Raw genomic sequence first — 12,833 nt, 5'->3', positions numbered from 1 at the left:
ACGCTCGATCTGCCTACGACGGCATCAGCTATGATCATGTCACTGCCCCGATTTAGTGAGCGGACGCACGGGTAGGCTACACGTGCCGTCCCAGTGGAACTCCACTCACTTCGCAAACTCTCGTCTTCAATCCCTCGCCAGGTCCTCATCTGCGTTTCTGACTTCTTTCCAGACTATCATGGCTGGACACAACTCTATCTCTCTCTGTATCACTATTGTTCTCACTCGCTTGGTTCAGCACTCACGATCGCACAATACGCATTCGGGAATGGCATTCTAAGCCTGACGTCACTATCGGTGATGTCGCCCATTTCTATGTAAAACGGTATCCCTTTGTCGTCTGAACGAACGATAGCCCCCCTTTTTTAGGCATATGGGAGCGATGTAACAAAGCTGTGCACTTTCTTTGCGAGTTTCTACCCCTTAACCCGCAGTGCAAATGCTGAACAACCCTCCGCATTCGGACTGTTCAGTTTTGAACGGAATGGTGCGGGCGGCTTCTGAGGCACTGCTGTAGTTTTCAGAGCGAAGCTTTGTTTGCAAACCATCCCCGGACTTTCCTGACCATGACTGCTGGGTGCTGCTGCTGTCCTGCCGAATAGCTCACACTTTAAAAAAAATGAATTACGTGCCCGTTGGAAGGATCTAACATCTGTCCCCCAGCACAGCAGAGCGACGTTCTAACCATTAGGCCACAATCGTACGTATACTTATAATTATACATATACATGTACATATTATTCATGAAATTGGAAAGACCCGGATTTCGAGGCATTTCCTTAGGGTTTTTAAAAAGCTATCTCGATAACCGTAAACAAGCAGTGGTCATCGATGAGCACACCTCAAGTCTCTCTGACATTACAATGGGTATACCACAAGGATCGGTACTTGGGCTAATATTATTTAGAATATACATAAATGACCTTCCAGATGGCCTAAATGAAGCACATGCCTTCATGTATGCTGATGACACAGTTATTGTGGTCAGTAGCAAATATTTAAATAACGCAGTTAAAACAATCAACAATGAACTTCAATATATTAGCAAATGGTTCGAAAGTAATCTACTTTCCTTAAATACAAATAAAACTAAATTTGTTATTTTTAAGTCCCCGTTTAAGAAAAAGCCTTTTGGGGAGCCATGCCGCATTACGGTTGACCGTGATGAAACAGAAAAAGTCGACTCAGTGCTCTAGTTAGGGGTAACCCTTGATTCCGCTCTGAACTGGAAGCCTCATATCGATAGGCTGTGTGGTAAGGTGTCTTCCGCATCTTTCGTACTGACAAAGGCGCGGAGTAATTTCAGTTTCAAAACGTTGAGAACCTTATATTTTTGTCTCATTCATTCTAACTTAGCCTATTGTATTGAAGCCTGGGGATTTACATACAAAACATACCTGGAGCCTGTAGTACGGCTTCAGAAGACAGCTTTGCGGATAACCAACTATATATGTATACGCTAGCTTTACTACACCGTCATAAACCTGTCATAAATATATCAGGCGCGACCACAGTGCTTGCGTGGACAATTTCCTATTTCCTATGTTCTATTGTTTTCTTTTCTTTGTTCGTTATCTTTTTCGACCACATATATAGATTTTAATTAAGACAACATGGACTACCCAACCTAAAAGCTGCTCAAGTTAACTTCCCTGTTTTCTTTTGTTTCACTTTCTCTCTGTATCTTTCTCTCTCTCTCTTTTGTGTAGGAGAAAGTTAGTATTATGGAATCATGTGCTTTTTAGCACATTGTTCCAGGATATGTCTTTTTCACGATTTTGCACAATTATGCGATAACATGCTTCACAGTACATTATTTTAAGTAATACGTTAAAGGCATCGCGTGGACGTTCGTGCTCTGGTATTTGTTACAGTAAATGACAGGGAAGCCTACAAAAGGTAAAACATCGACAGCAAGGAGGGGGGGGGGGTGAATTATCACTATTAGTGTTGTGATGGCTGGCCTCCTTTAAGATAACAATAGATTATTCTCGCGAGCGTTCTTGTAGTGGATCCGCGACAACTATTTGTTTACAAATTTCTTTTTTTGACATCTGGCTTACAAGAGCTAATCATAATTGTGTAAGGGCGCCAATAGAGCCATTCAATTCCAGAATACCATGTAAACACCAAATATTATTCCCTTTTGAGGTATAACATACGTAGTCCTTGGTGGGTCAAGAAGTGTTCTGGTTAGACGGAAAACCGGTCATATTGTACTTCGGCAAGTGATAGCCGCGTTATGCCGACGTTCTCGCAGTAGCGGTGGTGTCTGAAACAGTTGCAATATGGCCGCTGAAAAGTCGGGGGAAACCAGGCTGCACCGGTCGGAAGCGCTCCTGGCCCGGGCAGCGAGAGAGCTCGAAATGGGAGGCCCACTTCTGCCGCCCTTCGTTGAGCGCCTCTGCCGCGGCGGCGGATTGAGGACGGAAGGGGTCGTTCGCTCGCCCGTCCGCGCTGGCGTAACTTGCGCCCGTCGGAGATGAAAAAGAAAAGGAAAGGAAGGAATGGGGGTCGATTCCGTTTCCTTTTCTTCTTCGCTTTCCGCCGTTTCCTTGCACAACCTGCCGTCGCTCGGCGTCCCTTCCTCTCCACCTGTCGTTTTCTCCTGCCTCCTCCCCCGAGGGAAAGAAAGCAGGGCAACAATAAACGCGTTCCGGTCTGACCTACAATGCACTCAACTTGGCCTTGACTTCGCCCGTTACATGAGCAAAGCGAGACTGACGCTCGCGCTGCCCGTCGGTCGGCCACCCTGGCCGGCCTCTCGCGCGAGTCTGGAGTGGAACGGAAGTTGCGCGAGCCTTTTCTTCGGGGGCCCTTAGCTGGCAACAAAGTTTTCTTGATGCACGGCGCACACTTGCGCGCAAGCTTCCTTCGGACAGCGTAACCTGCGAAAAGCCTCAAATGCTTCGCGGCGTAAGCATGCAGCTTGCAAATGATGGCTGCATTCTGCACTTGAGTGGGGTGAGGATGGGTACACTTCTTGCGGCGTATGGTGCATTGTGGCTCGAGAAGTGTGGTGCACTTCTCGGCTCGGCGCTGCATGCTTGGACCGCGAAGTATCTGAGCGTTATCGTAGTTTTCACATTACGAAAAGGTTTGTGAACCGTTGCGCCGTGACCAACCGCACTATCGGTGCGACTTCTAGGATGTCAGTGGAGTGAGTAGCGTAGTACAGGTTGCCTTATAAGCTGTTAAGGCCGCCATTTATTTGACGTATATGTACGGGCTGATGTCTCGCCGCGAAGTTACGTCTTGCGACTCACCGCACAGAGATGGGATTCTGTTTCGTCATTAGGTCGATAGGGTCGTCAGTGCACTACACATACGCGTGTGCTGCGCACATTTGAACCATATTTGCATGAAGAAAAGAAAAACGATCAAACGTTCAAAAGAGCGCATTCATGCTTAACTCCTTTTGCCAGGACATTTCAAGAGACGTTGTTACCGTTAAGAAATAAGGGAAGTTGCTGCAGTGCAGATTATCAGCTACGTGTTGTTGCCCAGCTGTCTATTGTAAGTGAGTGTTATCACCACGGTAATGGCAAGCGATTGAAGCAGTGGAGCATGTCAGGAGCTAGCTCTGCAGCGTACGGCTACACGCGTGGTCACACGTGGCGTTTTGGCAGCTCTTCGTGTCACATGGCACGACAGCCTTTCGTTTATGTCGCAATATTTAACACGTCTGCGCATATTGATGGCTGCGCCCGGTTGCTGCGGTATAGGACGCTATTGTGCTGGCGTTTATGTCAGATGCACGAGGAAAGCACCTCGTAAACGCAGAAGCGGGAAGACACACGTAAGCGTTGCGTGAAGCAGCGACGGCTTCAAGCACGGACCACGTTAATGGCTAAGTCGAGCTAAGCACGTAAGTCAGCCATTGATTGGCCGAAATCGTCCAGAAGATAGACATCACGGACATGAGAGGAAGTTTGCTGAACATTCTGGAAATGGCGCATGACTGCAGCGCCGCAGAAGAAAGCATAGCCTTCCCCGGGCGGATGCTTCGTCCTGCCGCAACGTTTGCAGGGAGCGCGTTTGGACATACACGACAGGTTTTAAAATCTGCTCGACGTCGTCGGCATCTTATGCAAACTTGCGTAGTTACGCAACATCAAACACTGTGGCCACGGTACATATATACGTGTGGCGCGGATCGTCGTTGACGCCGAAGGAAGACGTCGACGGCGCTTCGCTGGACTGATATTCGGCAAGCCGGAAAAAATAAAAAAATAAAAAGAATCCACCGAAAAAAGCAGCGGAGCGGTTTGTCGAAGTGCGTCTTCGTATACAGGCTTTCACTTCCAGGGAAAGCTGTTACATAAAACATGTTCTCGCGCTATGACTCTCGGTGTGCAAGAGAGACGAAAAAAAAATAAAAACGCTGAGGTAAAGAAAAACAGTACAAACGCAGCACAAAATGGATTGGAAAACAGGAACCAAAAGAGGGGGGGGGGGGGAGGGGAGGCTTCGACTACCCCCGATGTCCCTCACCCATACCAGCGTGCCCAAATACGTGTGACAAATGTGGAACTTAGAGAGAAGACAAAAAATACAAAACTAAACACAACAGCATCTAGTCGTGCGAGCAAGTTAAAAAGTGCCATGGAAAGGGCCTGCTCAATTTCTGTGCATATATGCGGGACACGAGGAAAAGACGAGACTTCGGCGGCGGCGCGGGAAAGCCTCAAAAACGGAAATGCGGGCATTCCTACTCTGGGCGCGCGCCTTGGGCGGCGCGAGCAGTGGTGGCCGCCTTGAATAATCCCCCGAAATGGCAGCCGCGTCAGAAAGAAGTTTTCGGCAATCGAGACCTTTGCGTCAGCCGTCAAAGAAAGCTTATTCAAATACATGTCCCGTTTATGCGTTCAGCGCTCAAGTAGATTACGTGCTAGTCTCATAAAGCTACTAAGGGCATAAATAACGGCAACTGAAAAGGAATATCGCAATACACGGCCCCGGTTCTTTACGCACGTTCCGACTCAAGTTTAACGAAGTCGGAAAACAAACACACATAATACGCTCACGCAGACATACACCACACTCGCGTGTGGGGGGTGGGGGGGAGAGGGAGGGTATGTGCTTGCGTGAGTGTATGTACGACGCACGCACGCACCTACGCACGAACCGATTTTTTTTCATTGTGATTGTTCTGCTATTGCAGAACAGTTCACGTATCCCTGAGTGCCATTTAACTTGATTTTCGCCCCGCCTTAAACTCCCCCCAACCCCTTTTAATATGCTCGCCTTAAAGATTAATTTTGTCAGTTCTGCGCCAGCTCCCTCACAACAGACGTGGGAAGAGCTGCTCAGAACGCCGGATGAAAAAGCACAAAAAGCTCTCGTTGCCTGGGCCGAAAGGGTCGCTCCTCGTGAGGGGCCATCCTAGGACTCGGGCCTGCCAGAACATAACTGAGCAGAATGTCAATAAAGTTGTTACCACCACCACCTGCGCAAAATCTTGTCCCTTTAGTTTCCTACTTCACGTGGTGTCGTCCACGCCGATGACGCATTTGAATTTGGAGCCAAATGCGCACAGTAGTTTGCATACGACGAGGTCGCATCCGGATTTGATGTTTGCCTATCAAACCTCGCACACTGACTGGCAGCCATGCGAGAGCTTGGGGAGGCAACGGATGCCCTTACTTAGGTAATTTGGAGACCTTTATCAATTTATAATATCAATATTTTCACGTGCATCAGACAAAGCTCTTCAGCTAGCCGTGCGACATATCCACTGCCTGTTTAGCATCCGAAATATTTTGCGGCACATGTGGTTGACCGTATCACACGGGCATCAAATAATGGCGGTGGATGGCTTTTGGCGCTTTCGAGTCGAGAAGAGGAGTATCTTGAACTGCCCGAATAATGCTTCTTATCGCACGCTAGAAAGAGTCATAAGACTGTTTCTGCACAGAATAGAAGTGGTACTCGCTCAAAGAAAAAGAAACAAAGAAAATACTTTGAAACAACTGTAATAAAGTTGTATTGCGTAACAACATCACAGGACGACAACTGCCCCTTCTTTTGAAGCAGGTGACAAAAATATTGCAGGCCGTGGTCAACACTTCAAAAGCACCGTCGCCAGACACTGAAATGACTGCAGTCGTGACTCCTCTGAAAAATCTAATGCCTGATTTCTCCGTAGTTTTCTTTTTTTGTCCTTTTTTTTATTGCAATGCGAGGTTGATTTGTGTCTTTTACTTACAGATGCAGTATTATCGGTGATTTTCAATGCTTCGCCATAGCGATTTCTCACTTTGTATGGATTTTGTAAGGATCTGTTGCTGGCGGCCTCTCAGCTCGCTTTAAAATAATTTTCGCAATGAGTCAAAGGAGAAATATTTGCTCCTGGTTGTAATCTAGATTAATATGCAGCCAAAAACGAACACTGATTTTAACGCCACTGAGCAAGCAGTTGACAAAATCTGTCAGTAATGGATCACTCTCCATGTGCTGTTTGTTTCTTCGATGCCATGGTGAAGTTCCGCGTATATCTGTGTCAACTGTATACCTTCACTGGTCACTATGTTTCGAGGACCAACCCCTTTGAGCGCACAAAAGTGCCTCCTGTCTGTCTGTCTGTTCGCTTGCTTGCTTGGCTCCCCGGAAAGCTCGCACCAAATTTTGAGTGGTATGTGCAATTAAGTGGCATATGCGGAAAGGCAGAATGTACTCCATGGCAGAGTGGGAATTTACCCCTGAAGAGATATCGCATCGCCTCCCGAAGTCATACATGAGTTCACCATGTCACCATAATCAAAATAAAACCTTTTTGCGAAACGCTTTGTCATTTGTAGTTATTTTTGGAGAAATCGCTTTTCGTATAGCCCAAAAATAGTTATACGCCATTCCAGACGCTGGCATGAGAAAGTTGTATAATTGACAGCAACGGCAGCACGTTTAATTACTAATAATTTGCGGGACATAAATTAAATATCTTGGTACGAACATTGTGTAATACTTATGAAGACTGCATATCAGAAGAAGCCAACAAACACTGACACCAAGGACAACATAGAGGAAATTACTTGTGCTTAATAAATGAAATTAAGAAACGATAAATCAATGGAAATTAAAGTGGATGAACCAACAACTTACCGCAGGTGGGAACCGAACACACAACCTTCGTATTTCACGTGCGATGCTCTACCAATTGAGCTACCGCGGCGCCGCTTTCCCATCCACTTTCTTGGGTATTTGTGTGTCCTAGTAGAACCCTGAAAGTGTTAGCCAGCGCCACCACTCACAGACGTTGGCGGCGGACGTGGCACGTCCTTTTTGCCGCAGGCGTCACGAGAACGTGATCTTTTTGGGTGAAGGCAACTGGTCAATAAACCCACATATGCTACCTGAAGGCATCAATGTTGCCGGATTCGAGACCCTCGTTATGTAATAAACGAAATGCGAAGGTTGTGGGTTCGGTTCCCACCTGCGGCAAGTTGTTTTTTCATCCACTTTAATTTCCATTGATTTATCGTTTCTTAATTTCATTTATTAAGCACAAGTAATTTCCCCTATGTTGTCCTTGGTGTCAGTGTTTGTTGGCTTCTTCTGATATGACTAATAAAAATTGAGCCCCTCGGTTAACCCTCTTTCTTCTCGTTTATGAAGACTGCAGACACTTTGTAAGTATTTCAGGTAAAGCAGATTACAGCCTCAACTGAATAACTTCCTTGTTTACTTGGTTGAATAGCGCCAAAAAATGTTTTTACATCACTATTGTATCACATGGTAACAGCATGTCTCTTGTCGTGAATACATGAAACTGTGCTCGCATTCAAGTTCTTGTGTTTCTTGCCGTAAATATACTTCGTTGTTTCTTATTTGGCTTACCTTAACATGAGTTTTCTTGTGTAATTACACATTTTTTGCCTAGTACTGTTCTTTGATCTAGCAAACAATCATAGCCACTCCGTCATTTTCCCTTCGCTGATTTACGGAGTTATGTGTCCCATTACATACTACTACCCTTCCTTCTGACAACATAAGCTGTCTGAAAAGCATTAACGGCGCACGAGATCTGCATGCCTTCAACGTTGCGTAGGCTATTTCACCTGCTCTGAATGAGGGATTAAACATCCCTCTTTCAAAGCGAAAAAATAAAATCAAAAGGAAAATATAAATTGCAAGCTTTGTCTATTACCTTGTTTTCTGATTTACATCGCAAAACAACAAATTTGGTGCCGTTAGGCGCTGCCTTTGAGGGCACATTTTACAAATGCTCAGTGTGAACTCGCTAATTGCCGCAAAAACTAGGAATCTCAGCGGATCATCAAACGCATGAACAATAGCGTCCAACAGCCACTGACAACAAAGAAAGCACAATATGTTGCTTTTTTCTCGATATCAATGACTGTTAGCGTCTTTTCTGTGGAACGCTAGTGCATGTACTCGTCCATGAAATCAGTGCAGTGATGCTCGTACTACATGCCCAACATATTGCCTTATAATAATGGTTCAGGCCACTTTTGAGTCTTAACTCTTATCGACATGACACGCCTGTTGAAGTACAAATGTGCAAATAGCGAAAATGCCAACATCTAAGGGCCTGGCAATTAAGCGCTGTGGTTGCTTGCTCAGTTCTTACACAACATAATGGCTGTCTATAATATCACTTGGCCACGCAACTGAACTTTCCTTGATGTCCCAGCTGTAATGGTGAAAAGTCATGCAAATCTTGTTTACTAAGAGCAAGAACATGACAAACACTCACGCAAATCTAGCAAAAATGTAGTAATGGTAGGTGTTACTACGTTCTTGCTAGCGTTTCTACATTCTTTTCTCTGGACACAACGCAGGGAAGAAAAGAAGCCTCGAACGCAAGCAACGAGTAACAATGAAATAATCTCACTAAAGAAAGGTAAAAAGGAAGACCTAGGCGCTGCAACTGACACGTGACCATGAGATGCGGTTCCCCTGCGCCGAGTGTCGCAAATGTCTCGCACAACAGTACCGCCGGTTGCTAGGTCGAAGGGACGATTCAACAAGACGTACCTGTGGAAGTGTTGAAGATGTCCCGGTAACGGGCCGCGGCCCTGAGACAATTGACGTTGAATAGAGGCGGGAACCAGTCCGGGGGTCCCGCCATGGGCCTCAGCGCCTTCCAGAGCCGGTAGAAGCGCAGCAGGGCCTGGCTCACGACCACGAAGCCGGCCACCACGATGGTGGCAAGTAGCACGCGTTGAGTGGCCGTGGTGACAGTTAGCAGCATCACGTACTTCCACGAAAAGGCCGACGTGGCGCTGGACACGGCCGAAAACGTGCTTGCCACGATGTTCAGCATCGTGTACCCCTGGTTGCGTGCTTACAGCTTACTCGGGTTGCAAGTGCCGGCGGCTACGACTCTTGACGACACAGAGCGGGACGCACAACGTCACCACGCGCAATCCATTGGGTCTGTTGTCGATATGACTTGCGCGCTGGCGGCCTGTTTGGATCCCTTCAGAAATATGCGTGTTGAGTTGAAAGCGTCCGATGTCCCTCTTCCTTCAGGCAAGTGGGACTAAGCTCCTTAGTTGGCGTCAATCACTCGTGGATTTTCTTCTGGTGACTAAGATGAGCTCAGCTTTCCTCGGTGAACTGCGTGAAAGCTGGCCACTTACCACCCTTCAGCTCTGTTATACAATGTTCTTCGAATAATTAGTCCATAGGCACGACCTCTCTGCTTTGGAAATCCGGCGTCGTCTTCAGCAAGGCCTCCGAGACTAGCCTGATTCAACCTAAACCGTGGGCTGTCGGGCTTTACAGCGTTTACCACTTATGGACGACCGAAGAGCACTGACGCCTCTCATGCGAGCCACTCGAGATATTTATACCAGGCGGCGTTGCGGGCTTCCCAGTATCGACGCCGATGAGTCCAGAGCACTTCCTGCAGTCCACTCGGCCTTGAGGTTTACGCCGCAGGGGGATAGTTCCGCGCTCGTTTTTCTTTTTTTGCGAATTCGCACGAGGAAAGGTGACGACGATGACAGGGCCAGCTCATCCACAAAAGCCGGAAGACGAGTTTAAAATAACACAGCTAGAAGAACAAAAAAAAAGCTGCACGGGTTTTGCTGCTGTCACCGGTACTGGTAGCTGCGTCCCTCGCGACTGTCCTCCGACGGCCGTCGGTGTGCGAGCTACTCTCGAAATGCGCCCCGTGCGCGGGTTCATCCATCGGTCGTGCGCGCTCTCTCTGCCGCCAGCCTCCTTCCACACGGACGCCTCCCCCCACTTTCTCCTCCTCGATGCGTATGTTACGCCGTGCGAGAGGGGAGCGGGTTTGGCAGGGAAAGTGAACGGTGGGTGACGACGGAGGTGAAAGTTGCGCTGGCGCTGCGACGGAAAGAAGGTCAAGACGACCGCTCGCCTCGTTCCAGCGGCGGCAGCAGCTCCGATGGATTTCACTCCTCGTCGGCCGCAGGCGTGCGCGCTTTCCGCGGAACACGCACTTCGTGGATCGAGGGAACGGCAGCTGGAACGGCAGTCGCGTATAACATCTGCACCACTCGTATCGACGGTCTGCCCCAGCTGCACTTTCGTCAAAGTCACTCGTAACGCCAGCTCGCACCGGTACGGAGTCCACACGCTGTCCAGATATAAGGCGGACAATGAGCTGTATTGATACGAGCAGTGTCGTCATCTTAACGAATTTACCGCTACCTCGAACGGTTCTAGGGATCGTCTAAGCGGCACAAATGTAATATAATTTAATTTCTGCGGCATTAGGTGCGAAACCCCCCATCTGATTATGAGGCACGCCGTAGTGGGGGACTCCGGAGTAACTTTGGTTCCCTGGTGTTCTTCAACGTGCACCCAATTAATGGTAAACCGGGCGCTTTTGCTTTTCGCCCCCATCGAAATTCGGCCGCTGCTGATGGGATTTGATCCCACAACCTCTTGGTTAGCAGCATAACTCCAAAGCCACTAAGCAACCACAGCGGGTGGAGCAAATGTATGTTCACCGTATAGTAACATTTTCAGCGGATTTCGCATTATGAATCCTGTCTTGGGTTTCAGTGCTGTTTTCCAATAATTTTGATTTTCCAGGGACATTGCGGGCATTTGCAGCGCGTGCGCGGACTTGTACACGTGTCACTCCTGAAGCCCATATACAAATGCCGTTCGCATATACGGAGAGCTGTAGGATTTGCGGCAACGAATCGGTGAGACCAACGAGCACCAGGTTTAAGAGGAAGCTTTAGCTTGGGCCCAACTCCAGAACGGCCTATTCTAATACATGTAAAACGCAAAAACGTTTTTTCCGAGATAACCCCTGGATCGAATTTAATGAAATTTCTAGCATTTGAGAGAGAAAGTCAAACTATAGTGATTGTTGTAAGCGGAATTTCGATTTAGGGCTTGAATTTTGTTAAAAATATTTTCAAATATCCGACCGTTGGAAAAAAATAGAAGCACGAAGTTCACAAATTCATAGCTCTGCATCAAGAACAGATATCGCGGTTCTGTAAACGGTATCCATTAGATCATTCCAAGCGCACAAATTCGATATGTCATTTTTACATTTTAAGTGAATTTGTTACGTTGGTTACAAGGGTTCTGCAAAAGCTGCGTTTCCATATTGCTAAATTTTTTATATTCATGTGTAACATATAAATTTTGTCGGCTTTATATGTAGTATTATATGCAATTCACAGAATCGTATTATCATTTTCGTCGTTGAGTTATAGAGTTGTAAACTTGGTAGTTTCGTTTTCTGAAAATTTTCGATTTTTGCCAATTTTTAATAAGAAATTGACAATCTAAATCGAAACTTCGAAACCAGCAGTCACTAGATTCTAGGTTTTCCCTTTAAATGCAACAAACCTCGTCAAATTTGATGCAGTGGTTGCCGATAAAAACGAATTCTCTTTTTACATGTATTTCGATAGGAGCACCCGAGCTAAAGCTTCCTCTTAGCATGGTAGGGCTAAGTACACCGCCTTTCGGTACACCACGACTGGTATAACTAGACGGCTTTGGTCCGTCTTCAGTCAAAATAAAGAAAGATCTTCCATTCAAATAGCTGCGAATCCAGTGAAAGACGTGTCCACCAATCCCTACAGCTTCTAAGGGGTCCAGAATTGGATGATGAGCTACATTGTCGCAGACATTGCTGACTTCAGAAGGCTTCAACAGCAGTGTCAACATATATAAGAAGGAAATGCCTGAAGCTTTCACCTGAGAAGTGTGCACGTGTTGCTTTTATTCGCAAAGCGATGGCTCCGTGCACTTTGCGGATTAATGGTCAAAATGTACCACACAGACGAAAGCACCGATTTCTTGGCGTATTCATTGATAGAGACTGGTCTTGCAGTCCCCACGTATTGTACATGACAACCTGTTTAGTGGCCATTGTGGACCTTCTCACGTTTCTCGGTGGGAAGTGCTGGGGCGCTACAGTACCATCAGCGTTTCAACTATATAAAGAACTATTTTAGGGCTTCCTGTGGCACAGCTTTCTTGTACTAGAAAATACTTTCACTACAAATATTCGCAGACTGCAGAGTGTACAAGCCCAAGGACTCAGAATTTGTCTTTTTTTTTATTGATATGATACAAGGAGATGTTGGCGCGCAATTTAAGGCGCCGGCTACTCCTTATCTCTTGGGTGGTTCCGTCATACATCATTCAGGGTTCACGGTTACATATCAAGTAATCTTTTCACACAAGCACCAGGACTTATAAAGCAACATTTCCACAGGAAGACTATGGCAAGTGTCTCAAAAGTTTAGTCGAAAGTCTCAAAAGTACAAACGATACTGTCGCCTAATAACACATTTTCTAGTCAGCGGGTCAGCGGGTACATACAATATACATGGCAAATGTCTCCACACTTATGTAGTCGAAAG

At 46.7% G+C, this 12,833-nt stretch overlaps 1 protein-coding gene across 1 annotated transcript in view; it reads right to left on the bottom strand.

Moving 5' to 3' along the window:
- Positions 1–10,051, bottom strand: part of LOC135901064 (cytochrome P450 4c3-like) — a 187,420-nt gene extending 177,369 nt beyond the window's left edge. Inside the window, exon 1 of the mRNA XM_065430732.1 lies at positions 8,998–10,051. Within this exon, the coding sequence (XP_065286804.1) occupies positions 8,998–9,286 (289 nt within the window). The 5' untranslated portion in view covers positions 9,287–10,051. The remainder of the gene's footprint in view (positions 1–8,997) is intronic.
- Between the last annotated feature and the right edge of the window lie 2,782 nt (positions 10,052–12,833).

The sequence above is a fragment of the Dermacentor albipictus genome, chromosome 1, assembly GCF_038994185.2.
Source record: "Dermacentor albipictus isolate Rhodes 1998 colony chromosome 1, USDA_Dalb.pri_finalv2, whole genome shotgun sequence".
NCBI classification, from domain to species: Eukaryota; Metazoa; Arthropoda; class Arachnida; order Ixodida; family Ixodidae; genus Dermacentor; species Dermacentor albipictus.
Note: the sequence above shows the minus strand (reverse complement) of the source record. Positions and strands in the feature narration are given on the sequence as shown.